Source organism: Echiichthys vipera (assembly GCF_963691815.1).
Source record: "Echiichthys vipera genome assembly, chromosome: 8".
Lineage (NCBI taxonomy): Eukaryota > Metazoa > Chordata > Actinopteri > Perciformes > Trachinidae > Echiichthys > Echiichthys vipera.
Window position 1 is genome coordinate 15226294 of NC_139833.1, and position 21537 is coordinate 15247830.

Sequence of the window (21537 nt, forward strand, 5' to 3'; positions counted from 1 at the left end):
CAAGAGTGCTGGAGAGGTGGCCAAAACAGAGAGTAGAAACAGATGCTATAGCTTGCCCTTGGGGGGGTGTCTCCTTGTTGATTCATTGGGGATGAAATCAGAGCAGAAGGCAGATGGTGTAATTAGCAGTATACTTTCAGGTTTCGTTCCAGCCCTTTTAATTGTCTTCTTGTGTTTTCTGTTTCTATTTCACCCTGTCGGTTTTGTTTTCACGAATTTCCTTTGCTTTATTTCTTCATTTTCCTCTTGTTTTTGCAGTACTGGTCCTTTCCTTCAAGGTTGAGGGCAGCACTGAGAGAAAAGTAGAAATCTGCTGACATCATCCCCCAAGATCCAGTCATAGCTTGGCTGAGAGAGGAGGGGCCGAGATGAGGGAGAAAGGAAGGGATGGAGGAAGGGAAGCAGGAATTAGGCATTAAAAGAGGATACTGCAGCTCCCGATCCACACGCGCACACACACATATTCAGATGAACTGGATGATGAGGCTCTAGAACACGCCCACAATAACAGCATCACTGTGCCGCACCACAGAGAGAGACCAGTGTATACCCTCATCTCTCACTCTTTCTCTTTTTGCCTGCCTCATTCTGTCTCACACACAAACACACACATAGACAGACACGTGCTGCAGGGGAAGATCTGAGTGCTGGGTCGCTGAGCATTCCGGTCCCCCCCGCCCCCTTCCTCTTCTTTCTGCCTCTCCAATCGCACTCTCTCACTCACTCTCGCTGTTCACCTTGTCTGTTCTGGCTGTATGGTTTATTGTTGCGTCAGAGCCAAGGAGAGCCAGCGAGAAGCATGCCGGGGGAGAGCTCTCATAGATCTATCCCCACGGATAAACGTCCAGAGCAGGGAGCTGAGGAGACAGGGCTTCCTGGACCAGGTAAGACATCTGGGGCTGGGGATGGAGAAGGGAGAATGAGGAAATTAAGCAGGTAGATGTGATCGGAGACAGAGACAAGGACATCATTTGAAAAGAGAGGATCAGGGTAGTACAGAGCAAGTAGATAGTGTTAAGTAGAATGGGGCCGGATGGGGAGCGGTAGCAAGACAAATTGTATGGTAGATATAGACTACTGGGCTAGTGAAAGTGTAGGAGACTTGTAACTGCCATGTGGGGTCATTTCTGTCGCTGAGTAAGCTGTAATTCAGCTGCATGTTCGCTCCCTTACTAAACTGCATGTTGCCCCCCCCCGGCACCCAGCTCTCTGAACCCTCCACCTCAGAACAGTTAACTCCTAGCACACCTCTGTGCACTTCTCATAGTCCTAACTTATTAACAATCTCTCGTCTATATGACTGACTTCCAAAAGCTTTGTCTATTCGCCCTCCCTTCAGCCCCCATCCTCATCAGAACCCCCGCCCCATCTTCCCCACCCTCACCCTCGTCCCAGTGTCACATCCTTAGCCTCGGCGCCACCCCATCTGCATCCACATCTCTCCATCAATTTTGTAAGATGTGAGCTTAGAGTGGCTCCTCCCTTCTCCCCCACCTCCCAGCCATAGCAGGAACATGACACAGCTCTCTGTGGCACCACACAAACACAAGCACAATTGCACTTCTAAAAATCTCGTCAGCTATTGCTCATGTTGCTGCTGTGAATCTGACATTGTGAATTCATGAAATTAAGTCATTAAAGAAAGATGAGAACAGTGAGAGAGACAGAGATGAGAGATTGAGAGGGTACATTTTAGATAGAATCATATTATTGTTACCTTAATTACAGGCAGGCAATAATGGCCAGAGTAAGAATGGCAACACTGGAACCAAGTCTTTTGACTACCCTATCTCTTAAAGTTATTGCACACAGTGTAGCTTTCGTGAGTACAGTGTATACTGTTGTAAACGTCTGAAAGTTATGATGGATAACTCTAATGGCTATTACAGAAACTGCCTTCCTCCTCTCTGCTGGAAGTAGTTTATAGTGGTTTGCTATTTTTGAAAATGTTTCTGCTTTAACTCCATCCTTTCCCTGATCTGTTCTTAGGCTTGAAATTATTTTAAGCTTTCTTGGCCTAAATCTAGGGAGGGGAGGGAGGAGAGAGAATTGGTGGCTGCTCTAGTTACAACTTGTATTCTAGCAGGAGAGGTAAGAGGATCGATTCTGACGTAAGATGGGGTTTTATGGGGTATTACAAAGAAGCGTATGAGACTATTGGGGTGTCTCCTCTTCAAGGCTAAATTTGAGGAGGAGATGAAATCGAGGCTCCCCTTGGGACTGACAGACCAGCGCTGCAGCCTCTGTGACGCAGCTCCAGTCTACTCGGCTTGCTGCGGCCTGCTCCTCGTACTGCAAGCCTGGTGCTTGAATTCATTGTGTCCTTTCAGAAGAGACTTGCAGGCTGAGCCACGGAGGGGAAAAGATGCACACATCCGCAGACTATTTGCAGCAGTGAATCTGCAGACTGACAGTTATACTATCAGGAATAATACATGTCACTGGCTCCTTTAGCAACCTAGCAAAACAGTAGCTTCAACAGTGTGCTGTTCTTACATTTGATTGTGATTCCAATGCCTAGGATTAAAGGGAGAAAAACACAGTATTTCTGAATGTATTCTATGTGGTTGTTTGTGTTTAGCTTGATTTTCTATAAGTCAGATATAGATGAATCATCTTTGTTTGTTTGTCTGTGCATATGGCCACTGAAGCTATAAATGCTTTTTATTAGGCCATGCAAGAGGAAAAAAAGCACATGCCATTTACCGTATTAGACATATATACAGTATAAACATATCAGGAGTTGTCTTTTGTCCATGCTTAACAGTGCATCTTTTTTTATTAGTGGCAGGTTTCAGTCTCTGATGCATGACTCAGCAAGCACACAAACAGACTTAGATTATTGAATTAGATTATTATTGGGGGCTGATGATTGCATCTACCACTACTACAGGCAGGGCAGGAGAGCAGCATGGGAGGAGATAAAAAGAACATGGAGGCGAGAAGGGTCACAACTAAAAGTTAAACAAGGAGAAGCAGCTATATATTCCTGTATAAAACAGGGCTGCACAGAGGATACAAAAACTCTCAGTGAATTTTCAGGGATTGAGACAAAGGACAGGATACAGACAGAACAGAGAGTGAATTAGTAAGTGATATCTGGGTTCCTGGCAGAGCAAGTGTGTGTGTGTGTGTGTGTGTGTGTGTGTGTGTGTGTGTGTGTGTGTGTGTGTGTGCATGCGTGTGTGTGTGTGTGCGTGTGCGTGCGTGTGCGTGCTTGGGGGGTGTTTGTGGCTGGCACTGAGCTGGGCCACTTGTGTGTTATAATGGCCAATCAGCATGTGGATTGAGGTCACCAATGGGCCAGTTAAGAGAGCAAGTGAGTGTTCTGTTCCATCTATATGTGCTATAGAGCTTACATTACATCCTTTAGGGATGTTTCAGTAAATATATAGTTTTGTGTTATGCTAATCTGACATAACAAAACCATTAAAGACAAACACTGGAACTGATTCCAGCTCCACCTCTCATTTGGTTTCCCTAGTTTGCTCATGCACAAGACTCCCTCTACTCACCCCTGACCCCATTTTCTTTCTCATCCTGTCATTTCATCTCAGTGATTTCTCCATTCCTGATGACAGTTATGAAGATGATAGCATGGTCTAGAAGGACAAGAGGACATAGAACACGTCATTTAATGACAGTTCCTTTTGCCTCTGGACAATTGTGCAATTGTGCATGTTAATACAGAAAGAGAAAGAGAGATAGAAAAACTTGAAGAAGAATAGTAAGATACGGTAGTGTATCTAAAGAAGCACTGTTTTCCACTTCAGCCTTATGGTGCATGCATGATGAATCCCATTTAAAAAATAACATCCAACAGCCTGCTAATATCTGTCTATGTTTCAGCCTTGGTTATTGTTTTGTTCTCCTTTCCCATTTGCAGTGTCAGAGTAACAGCCAGAGCTGAGGGATGGTTTATCAATTGACTGGCATTTTGGTGACATTTTTGGAGCTCTCTCAGTGTGTGGAAAGGAAAAGTAAAGTTCACTCGAAGCGATAAAGAGTCTAGCCTTTCACATCATGTCTAGTGTCGTGGTACTGAGATAATTCAGTACCACGACAGTACCATTCAGCTTGATTGATCTCATTTCTTTGTTAATTCCTACCACAGTAAAAAATGACTATAAATCTTTCCAAGACAGTTTCCTTAAGTCAACATGTTGATGCAACTGCTCCTTCCCTTTATTTATACTTTTTTTTTGTATTGCGTTTCCTGTTTTTTCAGACATGACCAGACACCCGTCTACTGACTCCACCCCTAGTGACAGTGGCTCCTCCCCCAGTGACAGTGGTTCTAGCCCATCTCCCAGTACACCTCAGAAGCTACTCCCAGCATGCACTTCTCCATTTGGACCACGGCTATTTCATGTAACACCTAGCTCCTCTGGTACTCCAAGACCTCAACCTGAAGGCTCTGACCATCGCAATAACACACCCAGACTGTCTGGAAAGTTAGGTGGTCATGGACCATGTGGTCGCCATGTTCCTGTCAAGATGGAGAGAATCAAGGTGTGTGTTTTGTGTGTATGAGCATGCAGTTTTACAGCAGATATGCTACCAGACACATTTTTATTGCTTTACTGATATGAACTTTATTATATATGTAAAATCTGGTTTTCCCAGGTCCTGACTGGTTCTGAAGTGGAGAGTGACTATCAAGAGCCACAGACCATTGATGCAAGGGTTGTGATGGGTCAAGAGACGCTGCTCAAAACAACGGAGATCCAGAATAGGAAACCTCTGGTTAAGCCAAGTGGTCAGGCTATCCCTTTGCCTGCTATTCCAAGCTTTTCCGGTCCTCATTCACAAACAAAAGAGACCCAGCTAGAAATCAGCAAAGAGGAAGCCCAAACCCCCCCAAAACAACAGGAGCAGCAAAAATACCCTGTGCAGCCCCCAACCACACTCCCTTCCCCTTCTCAGACCCCCTCCCCAATCTCCTCCCCAGAGCCAATCACAGCAGATTCCCATTTGAAAGACAACCAGGAAGAGGGTCAAATCCTTTCTCAAGAAGAAGTGCCTTCCCTTTCTTTTTCTGAGCTAGTCTGTCCAGTTGCTTTGTCCTTCTCTGAGCCAGCCTATGCTGTCGACCCACTACGAGTGGGTGTTCCCTCATCTCTTGACCCTGACCTATATTATACCGCTCCTTCCACCCCAATCAAGATGGCTTCCCGCACTTCGCACCTTAAACATCATTCATATCCTGGTTCTCCAGCCAGCCCACTCTCCCCTGGCTCTCCCTCAGACAGTGAGGACCTCTGTTCCCCTCTCACCTCTCCCTCTGGCTCTTATATCACAGCAGAGGGGGGTAGCTGGACCTCCTCTTACACATCTTCCACCTCCCCCTCCACTTCTCCAAACCTGCTCCTCACAGAAGAAGCACAGGAGGCCCCTGCCTGCTTTGTGGGCTCCTTATCAGAGATTGGAGATGAAGTGGGGGAAGAAAAGGGACGAGCAGGTCCAGAACGGGAGGAGGAAAGGGCAGGAGATTTCTGTCTGTACCGTCCTGAGGATTTTGTCCTGAATTCACGGATGGGTATAACAGGGACAGTGATCCTTGAGGAGGAAGAGTCTCTAAAAGGGGAAGAGATAAAGGTTTCCAGAGAAAGTTGTCGTCCTTGCTGGGTGACCGATGATACGTCCCCTCTAAGGAGCAGTAGCAGTCGTAGCAGTGACTCCCAGGAAGATGGGGGAGAGTCTGAAAACTCACTTTGCCCACTGGAAGAGGCTGGTGCAGGGAGAGTAGAGTACTCTAGACCTATGCAGACGGGCCTGAAACTGCAACTGGAGGCATGTATATCAGAGGAACATTATGGACAGATGGATGACCTCCCAGAACTTCCTTCCACTGCCTTGACTCCTGACACAGAGAGCATGACCATGGCCTCATCTAGCATTAGCCCAGACTCCCCTATCAGCCCTCTGGACGCCTTCTGTCCTGGGGCTTTTGGTAGGTTCGACCCTGCTTCCTTCATGTTCTCCCACGCAGCCTGTGGTGATGATATACCAGAGGAGGAAAGGATGATCCCTGCCTCCCTCATTTCCTTTCCCCTCCACACCAGCCTTATCTTTAAGGCTGATTCAATGGAAATCACCCTCTTCCCCACAGAGGATGAGAATGATATTGGAGAAGGCAATGACAGAAATGAAGGAAATGATGTTAATGCATATGCAGCAGGAGAGGAGGAGGCAGATGTCGAAGATGATGATGATGAAGAGGATGATGATGATGATTATAACTATGAAGATGGTGGTGGTGGCAATGCTAATGGCACTGCTGACGGTGATGATGATGATGATGATGATGATGATGATGATGATGATGATGATGATGATGATGATGATGATGATAAAAATCATGAAGATGATGACTGTGACGGGCATGATGAGGCAGATGAGGAAGCCACGGTAGAGGTGAAAGTAGTAGAAGAGGAGGGAGAGGAAGAAGAACAAGAGCAGGGAGAGGACGATGAGAAGTGTGATCACAAAGCAGTGAAGGATCCTGCAGAGGAGGACAGCTCAGCATCCTTCCTTCATTCACTTTCAGAGACATCCATCAATGAGGGGTTGGATGAATCCTTCTGTTTCCAAGACGATACAGATGACTCATTAGATTCTGCCTCCTATAACGGAGAGAAAGACGAACGTCTATACAGCACTGAGAGGCATGCACAATCACTAGAACCAACACCAATGGACATGCTTGATCTATCAGAAGTCCAGACAGAACCTGAACAGGGTCCTACCACTGGAACCGGTCAAACTGAACTTTTGCACACACAACTGAGCACAGACAAACTTGTGGATCACCCCGAAACCACCGGTCTCTCTGAAGCCATTGCTCTGGATCAACCTCCACCCCTGGATGAGCCTACACCCCTTAAACCCCAGTCAGACCCTGAAATAGAATGTACCAGCAGAATAGGTCAGACAAAACCTTTGCACACTGAAGTGAGCACAGACAGACCAGTAGATCAGCAGAAACCATCCAGTCCTTCAGAAGCAATTTCTTGTCAACCAGAGTCCTCCAGCAACCTGGACAAGAGTTGGAGCGAGAGTGAGATGACGGATATCCCTTCTAACACTCTTGAGCAGTCTAAAAACAGCTCTCATTTTAACTCTTCTACCACTCCTGTGGTCATTCATGCTCCACCTGACCCCGCTACTGAGTTTCAGCTTTCTGCTGCTTCTGCGCAGGAGATGACAGACCTTAATAGTTCAGTTCTTCCGGAAGAATTGGCTGAGGAAAATCCCCAGATGAAAAATGATGATTTACAAGAAAGCAATCCTTATTCAGTGGAAGAAACCACAGCAGAACTGGAAAGAGATTCTTTCAAATTACTCATCAAGCCTCGTCATTATCAGCCAGAAAGCCACAGGGCTGTAGGAGCAAGTAGAATTGTATTATCAAAGTCTTTCTCAAATAAAACAGTTGTGCCTGGAGGGACAGAGGCCACATGTAGGACCAGTATTCACAGGGAATCTGACATTGAGCTTGACCAGAGGAATGGGAACACCTCAGCTGAGTCTATCAGTGTGGAGCGTAGAAGCATTGATTCTGTGACCAATGACTTGAATAAGGGGGTTCTTCTTCTCTCCTGCCCCAAAGACCCTAGTCCCAGCCCCAGTAATATCCCTGTTTCTGCCTTTCCAGAGGTCATCTCAGAACTTGCTGACAATCTGACCCTGACTGGTGACTCTGCCCAGGAGAACCTGAGAGAAAATACTCTGAGTACTGACGAGGGGGTGCTGGGGGCTGTTGGATCCCCACACTCCCCCCTTGCCATCTCACCAAAAAGGGAAAACTCAGAGACAGACAGCAGGGGAGGGAGCAGGGAGATATGCTCTGGGGCTGGGGGTTGGTGTAATGACAGGATGGGGCTGGGATTCGGTCTGAGATTAGGATCAGGGGCTGAGTTTGGTGTCTGGGGAGCAGGGGAGTCTCTCTCTGTGTCTCTGGGGAAGAGGTATGAGTTAGAGGCGGAGGGCCTGCTCATGTGTAACACAGAGGGCCAGGGCACACAGGCAGCCGTGGTTCCTAATGTGAGCAGTGAAGTGTGCGAAAATTATGACAATGTTTTTGGTTCTGTTCTGGATGAGGAAGATAACAACAGCCTGGGTGGAAAGAGGGACCGGATGGCGGATGATGGATTGATAGGAGAGGGAGCCTCTGAGTCCAACTTGGCTTGCTGGAAGTCTATTGAGGAGATCTCAGAGGCAGGTGGAGGGGAGGATGGAAGCTCCAGATTCCCAGAGGATGATGTCAGTAATTTAAATCCAGACAATGATGGAGATAACACACACATACAAATACAAGACACTTGGAAGAATTCTAACAATAACAATGACTCTGCCTTTGACTCCTTGGAAGTAGCCATGTGTGAAAGTCTGAATGCTCTATCGGAGGAAGTGAGACCCCAGAGTTTGAGTGTCACTGTTAGAGACTCAGTGTCTAATATTCCACTTGAGGAGATGCCGCCTCAGATTTCTGACACAATTCCGGACAAAGAGGATCAAAAACACAGCTCCATAAAACAGGCATGTGACGCAACACAGGCACTATCCTTAAAGCAAGGTGCCTGTAGCATCTCATTGCCATTTGTTGAAAGGCATGAGGACAAAGCTGTAACAAACCAGCATCTCAGTTCACCAAGAGATAAAGCCAAGTCAATATGTCATACTAGTCCAGACTGTCAGGCAGTCGCTCCAGAGACAGCATTTTCTTTGCCACACGGATCCTTTGGTTCCTTTACTCCTAAATGCAAAACTAATGAATTCAGACCAAGCAGAGCTTGTCAAGACAAGGTGGAAAACACTGGTTCTAAGTCAGAATCAGACATGGTGGGGGCTCAGACTGAAGGCCAAAGAAAAGGTGATGGCAGTCCTGTGACTGACAGACTTGTTGATGAACCAAAGACTAAAGATGCCTTCAGAGGACAGCAGTGTGCTGTTAGTAACTCAGGGGAAGCTGATGAGGGGAAAAAACTGGGAAAGAAAGCAAAAAAGAGAGCTGAGGAGAAAGATAGGAACAAAAAGGAAAGAAAAACTTCTCCTGCACAGAGTGGCGCAGACACTGTAGGTCACACCCCTAAAGCAAATCTTTGCACAGATAAACCAATTGCTGCTAAGAAAGGGAGGAGAGGGAAGCAGAACAAACACAGGGCATCCCAGACAAGTAGTCACGATGACTCTAGCCCTGAATCTGTTGATGATCCAAAGAAACCCCCTGTTTCATTAAATACAACAGCAGATGGATGGTCAAAGGGGGGCGCAGACAATTCTAAAACCAAGACAGGCCGAAAGGCAGACAACAAGTCTTCATCGTCTGACTGTCAACAGAGGACATGTGGGACAGACAAAGCTAAATTTGGTTCACAGGTTGAGGCAGATAACAGTCCCAGTCCTGAGGTCAGAAGTCCTAGTCATGGATACTACACTTCTACCACACATTCCCCAGACAACCTCAATGTTGTGTTGGCAATGAACCAAGAATTACATCAGAAACAGGAAGTGCTTGATAACAGACCATTATCTGATAGCCAGAGAGAAATGACAGTGGATATTAATGACAACAACATAGATACTAGCCACAGCCCACCTACCCATGACACCATACCATATGCTCTGACTCCAATGTCTTTCTCACCGTCTCCTGTTTCCTCTTCGTCTCCTCTACCATGTGCCTCAACAGAGCCAGAGGATGATCTTCCCACCCCTGTGCAGGAATCCCAACCTGTCATCCCAGCCCAGCAACAGCCTTCACTGTCCATGTGCCCCACCACCCCTACACTTTGCTCTACCTCCCCAACAACACAACAAGCCTCTGATTCCCAATTCTTTCCCCTCAACAACCTCCAAGAGGTCACTGTTGTCCTTTCTGCACCAACTACGTCTACCACAAGTGTCTCTTCATCCTCATTCTCCACTGCCATGCTGTTAAGCCTATCCCAGCCTACCCAGGAGTCATCTTTCCCTGCACCTGAGACTCTAGACTCAGCATTTGTTCCAGACTCCATTTCCCATCCCCAATCTCAGCCTAATCTCAACACCAAGCCTCACAAACAAATCAAGCAAGGTTGCACATGGACCACACAAGACAGGTGCAGAGGTGAGTATAGAAATTATGGCTTGTTAGATTGATAGCACAGCACAATATACCTCAAGGTTACAGTCAATTCTGGCAACAGTGAAAGGACACTTTGCAAGTTATTATCAAAAGGAAAAATGGCCACTATATTCTCCTGATTTGTTTTTTTTTAAGTCATGAAAAAGAAGCATAAAGTTTGTTCCAACAGGGGCTAATGTGAGCTTACTAATACTAGCATGATAAATTTATGTGCACTCTATAAGGTCCCAGTTTGGCTGAGGAGGAGACAGACAGCGAGGATGATGGTGGACTGCCTCAACGTGGTCACAGATCAGCCCAGCCCAGAGGGATAGCAGGAAACAGAAATGGAGCCATGCAGAGGGAATCTGGTCAATCCAATCAGCGGGAAATACAGCCTTTCTCTGCCCACCAAATATTCGACAGACAGCCAGGCTGTCCAATCAACCACAGCCACAAGACTGCAGAAGAAATCGACTTATCCTTTAAAAACAATTGTGAGTTGTCTTGACCTTTAAGATTCATTCTTCTATGCTTTTATGACATACACCGCATCACATGAGGTGTACATCTTCTGCATTATATACTTCACTGTTTGATTTATGGATGAAGAGTGCATTGTTGTTGCTATTAATGGATTGCATGTACCGTATTTTCCGCACTATAAGGCGCACCTAAAAACCTTCAAATTTCTCAAAAGCCGACAGTGCGCCTTATAATCCAGTGCGCCTTATATATGGAACAATATTGAGCCACAACAGGTCTCGCAACTATGGTAAGCAGCCACGACTCTATTTTTCCCCATAGAAGAAGTAATGCGCGGTGCATGTTGAGATATATGACTGCGCGAAGCGTGCCGTTTCATTTCCATTTGTGTGTTTGTGTAAAAATGGCTCCTATTAAGAGACACGCTTACGACGCAGAGTTTAAATTCAAGGCGATTAGTCACGCAGTAGAACACGGGAATAGAGCAGCAGCGAGAGAGTTTAACATTAACGAATCAATGGTGCTTTGTTGACATTCCCTTTAGCTAAGCTCCATCTAATGGATGCATAACGTAACCCCAGCCTCGACTGTAGCATCTATTCTATGCGCCTTATAATGCCTTATATATGAAAAAAGTTTCAAAATAAGCCATTCATTGAAGGTGCGCCTTATAATGTGGTGTGCTTTATAGTGCGGAAAATACGGTAATATAAAAGTCACATAGTATGGAGATATAATGAAATGTGTTTTCCGTAGGCTAATTCAATTGATTTAAAAAATGTTTTAATGAACCCTATTCATAAGCATAGCACTAATTAGACGAGAGTCACCAAGGTCCTTATTTTTTCTACTATGGTGATTAGTTTCTATGGAAATAAGTATACAATTCCCTTCACTTACATTTACTTGATTGTGCATTGGATATGCTCTTGTGTAGGTTCCATACTAGCTTCCTGTAATGAGTCTGAGAGTGAAGGGTCAGTGCCTGAGCTAGAGGAGCCAGAAACACTGAGACCATCTGAGCCCCAGGTGAGTCTAGTCATGCTGCTCTATTGGAAACCATCTTTTCCTGTTCTCAGTTACCCATATCTTTTATATATTTTTTATTTATATTTTAACCACTTTTGTAAGTAAAGCATGCAAGAGAGGCAAAGTTAGATAGATTTTCTAAAACTTGAAACACATAATACTTCTTCCACAAGATCCTGACAATGCTGTTCTAATCAGGGGGAAACTGTTTGCTTACACAGCCTGAAACCCATAAAGTGTGTTATGCAGAGATCCTGACATCACAAATTAGAATTAAATCTGAGGAGAATACTAAACATTATTTAGACTGTAGAGTCATACATGCTTTTCCCAGGGGTAGCCTGCTATTGCCGGAACTGCTTTATATTTTCAGTCGCTGAAGCAATCTTTTCTATATTTAGCAATAGTGGCTAATGCTAGTTATGATTTTTGCATTTTGTACTTTAAGCAAATTACTGTTATTAGTGTTGCTATCTGCATAAAATGTGTTGCTTCCTGTTTGTGCAAGAGAAAACGAAACTGTCTGTTTTCAGTAAAATAGCAACTAAAATAGGGAAAACTGCGGTACGTGATGAGTCACATTTGGTGATATTTGCAAAATTCACATATGGCAAATTAGCACATTAAACAGTACAGTAAAGAAAAATTGTTTTTTTTTCCTACAGTCCATCTCCTTTGCTGATGAAGGACTAAACAGACCAAAACAGAGCCGCAGTGAGAAGAAGGCCCGCAAGGTCAGACTGGCTGAAAAAAATATATTAGTTAATGAAGTGGAGTGTATATGACACTCATTTGTATTATTTTGTCTTTCTTTCTCACTCTCTTGGCTTCTGTGTGTGTATGTAGGCCATGTCTAAACTTGGTCTGAAGCCAGTCCACGGTGTGACCAGAATCACCATTAGGAAGTCCAAGAGTATTTTGTTTGTCATCAGCAGACCAGATGTGTTCAAAAGCCCTGCATCTGACATTTACATTGTATTTGGAGAGGCGAAGGTAAGTCTTTCTTTCTTTCTTTCTTAGATATTCAAGCTTCAGTACATGTTTTGTAATGCCTCTTGACCTCTCCTCAGATTGAGGACCTATCTCAGCAGGCTCACAAAGCAGCCGCAGAGAAATTCAAGGTGCCTGTGACCTCTTCTCCCTTGGCCCCACCTGTCCCACCCAGCCTCACCATCAAGGAAGAGAGTGAAGAGGAGGAAGAAGAGGTACTTTATCTCTAAAGTATTATTTCTGAATACCGAACAAGTTGTAGCCGTCTTTGAAATCTTTTATGTAATCTCTTTTTCTGTCTTTCTATTCAGGTGGATGAGGGAGGTCTTGAGCAGAGGGATATCGAGCTGGTGATGGCTCAGGCCAATGTGTCAAGAGCCAAGGCCGTCCGTGCACTGAAACACAACAAGAACGACATTGTGAATGCTATCATGGTGAGGAGCAAGAATGAGGAGGGGTGTGGGGTGTGGGGTGTGTGTGTGTGTGTGTGTGTGTGTGTGTCTGTGTGTGTGTGTGTGTGGGGGGGGGGTTAGTGAGAGAGAAGGAAGAGTGAGAGGGTAGAGGGAGGGCAGATGGTGAACAGAATAATGAGTCATAGCCAGTGCATGGAGGAGGGGGGTGGAGTAAAGGAGAAAGAGCAAAGGACAAATGACAAGTAGAGTTTCTCCCCAGTAACTGAGCAACCTCTACAGTTCTGTAGGCCATCAGTGCAGTTTGATGCTCACTAGATGGCAGCAACAACTAACACTGAGATCACAGAGTTGTTTAAGTGACGCAGTTGATATTTTTCTTGATGGTGGGGAGCAAGTTGAAGGTAGGGAAGAGACTATCTTGTAGCCTATTCTAATTTAATGAATTGCAATGTTATTGTTTTGTGTTCATCTCAATTTGATTTATTCACAGTTTTCACTGTTTCATTTTTACCAAATCTTGAATTGCTTTTCTCTATCTGTGTCTGGCGTCTTTCTCTCCCTCGTCGATATAGGAGCTGACCATGTGAGTGGTGAGGAGGATTTCACTCCGGACCCCCTCCTCCAGCCTATAAAGCCTAAACGCCACTGACTCTTCTGTATTGCTGCTACTGTATGTTGCATCCCCAATATCTGCTAAATAAAGTCTGTTCCAACGTGGGCTGTGACTGCAAGATTGATTTTTTCTGAAAAGAGGGCAGATGTTGTTTTTTTTTAACATAAGGAGCAGCACAGACCTTCATAGTGTGCAAATTCACAAAGCCTTTTAAAAAAAATCTTTACTTCATCTTTAGAATCAGCCCATCTATCTATTAACCAACCGCAACCCCTTCCTGTTGTAATTTTGTCAATCTTTCAAAAATTGTTAAAGAAATACGTCATACTTATATCCATCAATTGTTCGATGAGATGTGTGATCCAAATGTAAACAAAACCAACTGTCAACACAGAGAAGTAACCCAAAAAGAGTGACAACAATTTACTGTAGTTTAAAATAAAGTTAAAAACATTTTTTTTAATGTTGATATTAAGAGTTAACAGGTCTATATTTTCAAGTACTGAGAAAAATAAAAAATGTTTTTTTAGTTCCATCGCAAACTCTTCATATGAAATAAAATCTCTTTATTTGGTCAAAATATATTTTCATTAGGCTTTTAATGTGAAAGGGAGAAAACGTCATCACATGCATTAGTGTGGCAGATGCCAAGTGTTGGGTGAGATTGGTAAGACAAAAACATCGTTTCTGATAATGGCTTTTTAAAGGAGATATTGCAAGTACGCTGCATTGTAATGTTACCATTACATATAATTGTCTTCGTGTTCTGCAGAAGCAGTCGTCAGATATTAAAGAAACCCTTTGCACTGCTAAATATTTTTTGGGATTATGCAATTCTCACAATTATTAAGACCTTTAACACTTACCTCAGGGGGGGAAAAAGCTCATAAAGTTGCATTCACACTGCCTGCCTCCAGCCATTTCAATTAGGGGAGGCAGCAGAGGGGAATCGGTTTTGATCACGGCGGCAGGGGTATGAATTGGTTTTCGCCCACATGAACGCGCACAGATATTGCTCTGCCGATCAGAGTTCACCGCACTGAACCACCCGGCGGCAGAAGCCGCTTTTAACTATCCTTTGCTTTTTTGGGAAATGCTGTTGAAAGTAGGTTGTCAGAGCAGTTGCTGCATGGCGGTGTGAAACCAACTTTAATCAGTCTTTAAGTATACAATTGCTAATATTGTCTAAAATGTTCCTATGTTAATCCATAGAGTAACACTTTGCCAGCACAGTGCCAGACCCAGTTATCACATTTTTCCAAAATAAGTGGATGTGTCATCATGAAATGAAACTCTTATTTGGTTCTGTTTCTCACTCTCTTATAATGACATAAAATACAAAGACACAAATGTATCCGAACAGATGCCAAATGCATTTTTGACTTTATCAACTTTATTGTAAAAAACTGATTAGAAAAAAACACATACTAGCGACTGCAGGGTTTGGCTTTGAAAAGTAGTGGCATTAACTCATACTTACACCAAGCATGTTGAGTCATCAACTTTAAATTACGAGCAATGACTCCACGTGTAGATGCATAAAGCCTGTCCCTTTGACTGATGTGGTTCCTATTCTTATTCAAATACATATGAGGCTATGATGTATTTCAGTGGGTGAAAATATGAAAAGTATTGGCATTAATGAATGAAATACTGTCAGAGGCATTGTAAATGGTCACCAAAAATGTTTTGTTAGCAATGTGAAACAGAAGTGCTTCTTTCATTAACACTATATCATACACAGGTCCTTTTTCAAATGACCGACAGTACATTTCATTTTTTTAAAATCCATACAAGACAGTAGTATGGATCTCTACTAGGCAAGAAGTGGTGCTCTCCTGAGTATCCCTCATAGCAGTGCATGCAGATAACTTCACACTCTCCTGGAAAAAGTTGAGTAAATGCCTTTGGGCTCGAGTCAAGTGTCGGGGATCCAGACATCATTAAGTGGTGGTTTTAGCCGGGAGGACATTGTTCTCAAAGTGTCCCTGGTTAGTGATATTCCCAGCGGGGAAGTATCTGGCCACCACAAAGGAAGAACCGTCTGATGCAGTGGCTTTACCGACACCCAGCTTATTGGTGCTCTTCCACACCATTGCTGTGAAATGACCTGGGTAGTGAGGGACATGAGAAGTAAAATAGAAAGAAAAAACAGTAAGAAATTAAAGGCAGAATAAGCAGGGGTGAGACATACTGTTAGGATATGGTTGAGTGCAGTTCCTCTAAATATTTACAGATGAAGGAAGCTTTTCCTCTCACTCATCAGTCCCAAACCTCCCTGTACACTTTCTTACTTTCTTTCTGTATAACGCAGCTTTATATGAATTAGTGTGAATCACTGTGATGAGCCCCGAGGAGTGATCTGCTTCGTGTGTGATTAAGTTGAACACTGGCGTCTGAGGCTATGGGAAACCATCTGGAGAAATTAGGCCAGACTGTAAATGACATGTGGGCTGAGGAGTGATACAGAGAACTGTGATTTCCCCTCAGTTTCCCCATGGCTGGTCAATAACTCAGACAGTCACACATTGACTGAGATGTAACATCAAAAGGGAAAAGACAACAACTGAGCTCATGCATGGGTTTGACACCAAGACAAAGAAACTGAGGAGTAAACAGAAAATGAGAACAAAAGAGAACAAGAGCAAGAAATAGATTGAAAGAAATGCTTTAGGTCAAAAAAATTGAGGAAAAATGAGATGAGACAAGTAGACAAAGCAACACATAAGATGATACATAGTACTAATGTTTTAATGGATGTTAGCACATTCCGGTTAAACTGAAATGTGACTTTAAAATAATGTTTTAAAAGAGTACTCCAATTTTCTATTGTGATAGACAAATCTTTTATCATTTAAGGGCTTTTAGGAATACGCCTTTTATTGATTAATATCCTGTTTATCATTAATTGATAAATCTCTTGGATATCCCAAAAGATTCCCAAGCAATTGACACATTTGAATTGTTTGTTTCAGTCCAAAACCTGAAGACACTGACTAATTTTTCTTCAAAATGAATAACGGCTGATTTTTCTTCTGAGGTGGGAATCAACTTATGTTTTCTTTTTTTCTAAATTATAATTTGGGTTTTTATATATTAATATCTGAAAATGTATAATTTTAATTTTAAATGTATAATGTATATAATATCGAAAATAGTCATTTTGCCTAATTTGTTGTTATTACAGTGTAAGTCAGAGGAGGTTCGACTCTGACTGATATATAAAAAGAAGTGAGAGAGAGGTATGTGTAACCCTCACCAGTGCCAGAGGAGAATCCAGGACGGTTGAAGTTGTACTGTTTCACTTCATCATACCAGCGGTCTGCAACATCCTTTCCTGCACATGCACAGGGAAACAAGCGCAACCTTAACTTCGAGGACAATCGTTCTTGTGTTGAACCTTTTGACCAGAAAGAGAGCAATATTGTAGTGCACCCTGGAGCTAAAATCTCTTGTACAATGCTGCACTTTTCTTGTCACCCATCTGCAGTGTATGAGATGTTTCATGAATCACACAGTCCTGCGCTGACATATTTCTGCAGTGAGTCATGGTGTCTGAGCTTGCAAACACAGTGCAAAGTGTAGGGGAAATAGATCCCAGCTGTTCACTTTCGGGGTAGGACAATCTGCTTCAAGTCCCACAGACAAAAACTAGTACGAGGATGTGTATCTCAGGGGAACACAAAGAGATTGCAGATAACACAAAATCAGTTTTATAAATAGTAGCCTATATTGAGTATGTGTGCATGCCTATAAGTATGTACTGTATATGTACCTGATTGGTCATAGGAGGCCCATGCTAAGTTCTCTCCACAGCTCCCTCTACTGGACTCCACGCTGTGTTTCAGGATGCGTGTGCTGGCCAGACTTTCAGCATAACTGTGGACAGATACAAAGAAAATTGTTGATTGCATTGCTAAAATTCTCTTTGCTATGAATCTTGCAACAAAAGCCACTCCTGTGCTGGAGAGAGATTGACACTGTGAGTAGCATGTACTTTATAGCACTTCATCAATATAGGCTTCCCACACGTTTTTAAAAGCTTGCTGTACTGTGCTGTTCTTTACTCTCCAGCAGTGAAAACTCCTTACAGTACCTCAGAGGTTTAATCTGGTGTATATATGCAAAGTAGGCATATAATTCCTTTTAACAATTGCTTGTGGTAATTGGGTTGATAGTATTACTGGTTAAAAGACCATCTGTAGCTTCAGTTCAATCTGTACAATGACAAAGGAGTCTATGCTAAGCTGTAGGTTTTTAATCAACAAAGTGCTTATTACACTAATTCACAAATTTACTACAAGAACCAGGTTCAACACCTTTACCTTTATGTCTTTGTTCAAAAAACTGTATTAACAATCAATCTTGTGACTGCCAAGTGATCACAGAGACTGTCACTACGTGGTGTGGATACACCACAGATGTTAAATGCTAAATGTTAAATGAGTTAATATTTGTGAGCATGAGCTATCCTCTCTCAAAGCCAGAAACCAGTAAAGTAAGTCTCAAACGTGAGATGTCTGTGGAGCAGTCCCACGCTTTATACGTGATGACATCACACATTTGAGTTTTGGTACTCTAGTTTTTTAGATTTGTGAGAGAAACGTTCATGTATACTAGTATTTTTGTAATAACTTGTACTGTATACATTTTGAAGATGGGCCTAGTTCCCCATTTAATAATGCTTTTCTATTTGGACAAAGAGACACACTCCTGCTATCCAAGTCCAGTGAGCATTGTTACTCATTTTGTTGGACTAAATCTAAACTTTATTTCTAAATCTAAAGACGTGCAGCTGTAGATGAATGAATGATGCCCCCCTGAACAGGAGTGAAACAGTTGCATACTTTTGGTAAGTGCCTTTACAAACCCCAGTTGACACAGTGGGAGTGGTAAGAACACCATTCAAATGAACTGTACTGCGTTATGCGGTGGATTATCTTCATCCCAAATATTTACCACCATAGATATTACCGGCATATAGAGTATTGAAAAGACACCCACATTACCAGAGGTATAGACTGTTTAAATGTATGACATGCAGTATAGCTTAAGCTATATTCTTTGCATTTTGACATATTGAATTCAAATGAGGAATAAACATTTGTTAACTTACTTTGAATGTTAATATAGCTATCAATATCAGGCATCATAAAATAAAAGGTTGTTTAGCAAATCAGTGTTGCTGTTGCACCATCAGGCTTCCCAGGCAGTTATTGCCTCTATCCTTCCTAACAGCACTGATCAAGTTTGCACTCACTCAACACAATAAATTGTCTACATAACTTGTGATCACAATGAAAACAAACCCTCAATATATTATTATAGTTTGTAGCTATTCAATTTGACAACTAAGCTGGATCCGTCACTGTTATGCAGAGCAGGTTGATAATGACTGGCATGCATAGTCCTTGCTAATTAGGTTTCTAATTAGCTCTGCGCCTGCATTAACTCACCGGGTAGCCTCTTTACTCAACTTGCTGCTCAGCTTCATTGGAGGAGCCTGGTGCTTCCTCCTGTACTCATTATGGCACCGCAGCACCTCCTCGGAAAACTGCTTCGAGGCTAATAGACAGAGAGGAGAAAGAGACAGGAAGTGTTAGGCAGCAGCCAGAGAGACAGAAAATTGACAAAGGAGACATGATAATGCAACATAAAGATTTGTGCGAGGCTGCAGAATACAAATTCAAGCTGAAGGGTGAGTTCACCACCTGAAGAGTGACTGACCTCAGATAGCGAGTACAACCTCATGACAGATGATGGAGGAGAAAACGTCATCCACATCGCCCCCCGCCCCGGTGCCTATCACTCACAGGCCTTTTCACAAGCCCACCATTTTTCGAGTGCTCACACAATAGGCACATTGAAATAGCCACACATACAAACAATGCAAATACCAATGATGCTGGCTAACAGCAGGCATCTTCTCAGCATGCTGCCAGATGAATCTTAACTAAGGAGAGATAAAAGTTCTTTTGAAATCTCACTGCGAGCACCATTAAAGAGGAAAAGAAGCGAGTTATTTCTTTTGCAAGTTTGTATTTCCTCTGTCTTTCTTTTAAGATAGCAAAGCTCTCAAACAAATACAAGACAGCACATGCACACATGGGTTCATGGGGGACTAGTTCTAACTCAGGCTAAATTGATACAATACGAGTTAATATTCTCAGGGTGCAGTTTCCACTTACCTGATTTTCCCATGCTGCTGACACAGGAAGCCTTCAGTGAGATCAGTGGCACTCTTAGCACTGTACGAAAGCTGCCTCTGCCCTGTCTTGTATTCTGTTGCTGCTCTCTTCCTCTGTTGCTTGCTCCCTCTCCCTCTCTTCCTTTTGTGTTGTCTATCTAATGCTGATGCTTCCCAACAGCTACTAATGCCTTTATTTCAAGGGCCTTTCCCTCAATTCCTGTCTCATTCCACCTTGAACTTACAACAGCTGTGTGAGTTCCCCTTCAGCTGTTTTTCTGGGTGTAGAGATCATTACGTAACATGCTTCTTCCTCAAATTTGGTTTCACTCCATTTAACCTTAACTTGCCTGTCTCTGTTGAAGCCACACACCCTACTATCTGCGTGCCATTTCCACTATCTTTATGGCTCAGAGAAGCACACACCCACTCAGTGTCTTTACATTCCCACAAATGAAAGGGGAGCTCCTGCAGACGTTGGTGACATCATCTCTGTGAGACACATGCCCATATATGGCTCTGAGCTTCTTGTATTCTGTGACTTGGTAGCCATTAACAAATGAATGTTACTACTAGCAACTGTGACTGGGACAGTGGCCTCCCTCACGATCCACACTGTCATGATGCAGCGTAGTGCTGTGCCACCGAAGACAATAGAAACTCTGAGATAGAGCCACACAGTGTAGTGTACATGATGCTCACTGTTATTTCTGAATTGACATCACTTTTTTTAAAGCACATTTTCACTTTTCCTAATGCTAATTTTCAAGGTGCTTCGGTCATAAAGATATTACAGAATACTTTCCACCTCCGTCCTTCAGTTTTGTTTTCAGTAACTTCTGGATCAGTAGCCCCCGGCACACCCACTTGTAAAGTGATCTCTTAACCTCCCCCTTGGAAGAAAAAGCAATGATTGAACAATTTGCCTTCTGCAGTTGACACACAGGGAGAGGGAGAACCACCATTCATCATGCTGCAGTACAGGTTTCTACTATTTGTTTTGTCTGAATGAGGTATGCTTCCATCTGCACTGTAATGGTATTTCCGAACTGGGACATCAATCATTAAAAAAAAAAAAAAAAAAGACACAAAGGTAGGAATGTGTGAAAGAGAACCTGGGAATGGATTACCTCATATTTTACTGTACATCTCATAACTCAGCTTTAGAAATTGTGTCTCCACTCTTTGTACAGGCTACAGCTTGTATAAAGAATGAATACTTTAGAAAATCGCCCTTTTCCTACACCCCCTAAATCAATAGACCTTCACTGTGTCAGCACCAAAGTGCTCTGATGAAACTGCTTAATGTGAAATAGTTGAATGCTGAGGTTGATTGCCAATCTCCCAGGTGCGAATGTGAGTTTGTCAACACTTTGTTAGGCTTGAATAAATCAAGGTCAGTAAATCAATAAACACACACATGCACACACACACACACACACACACACACACACACACACACACACACACACACACACACACACACACACACACACACACACACACACACACACACACACACACACACACACACACACACACACTATAGTTTCCAGTTAGGTCATGATTTGTAGCTATGGTTACCACTTTGGTCCAGACTGAAGTATTTCAATAAACTATGACATGAGTTGTCATGATATTTTGTACAGACATCTACGATGACCAGAGGAGGAATCTTACTTACTGTTGGGATCCCTTTACTTTTCCTTTA

At 43.2% G+C, this 21537-nt stretch overlaps 2 protein-coding genes across 2 annotated transcripts; one reads left to right on the forward strand and one right to left on the reverse strand.

The window, feature by feature from the left end:
• Positions 1-678: 678 nt before the first annotated feature.
• nacad (NAC alpha domain containing) lies at positions 679-13721 on the forward strand. The gene is made up of 10 exons (XM_083918785.1): positions 679-884; positions 4229-4512; positions 4627-10111; positions 10354-10605; positions 11532-11623; positions 12289-12357; positions 12470-12616; positions 12694-12828; positions 12925-13047; positions 13599-13721. Exons 1-10 carry the CDS (start codon positions 800-802, stop codon positions 13611-13613), a joined length of 6687 nt encoding a protein of 2228 aa, XP_083774911.1. The 5' UTR covers positions 679-799; the 3' UTR covers positions 13614-13721.
• Positions 13722-15081: 1360 nt separating this feature from the next.
• Positions 15082-20166, reverse strand: glipr2l (GLI pathogenesis-related 2, like). Its single transcript, XM_083917928.1, has 5 exons — positions 19828-20166; positions 19096-19204; positions 17415-17518; positions 16899-16976; positions 15082-15749 (listed from the first exon to the last, which is right to left on the reverse strand). Exons 1-5 carry the CDS (start codon positions 19838-19840, stop codon positions 15583-15585), a joined length of 471 nt encoding a protein of 156 aa, XP_083774054.1. The 5' UTR covers positions 19841-20166; the 3' UTR covers positions 15082-15582.
• Positions 20167-21537: the final 1371 nt, after the last annotated feature.

Coding starts and splice junctions, on each gene's coding strand:
- nacad (XM_083918785.1), top strand. CDS start 800: ATGCCGGGGGAGAGCTCTCATAGATCTATCCCCACGGATAAACGTCCA. Junction 4,513..4,626: donor TCAAGATGGAGAGAATCAAG/GTGTGTGTTTTG, acceptor TGGTTTTCCCAG/GTCCTGACTGGTTCTGAAGT. Junction 12,358..12,469: donor GTGAGAAGAAGGCCCGCAAG/GTCAGACTGGCT, acceptor GTGTGTATGTAG/GCCATGTCTAAACTTGGTCT.
- glipr2l (XM_083917928.1), bottom strand. Junction 17,519..19,095: donor TTGAGTAAAGAGGCTACCCG/GTGAGTTAATGC, acceptor ATCTGTCCACAG/TTATGCTGAAAGTCTGGCCA. Junction 16,977..17,414: donor GGCCTCCTATGACCAATCAG/GTACATATACAG, acceptor GTGCATGTGCAG/GAAAGGATGTTGCAGACCGC.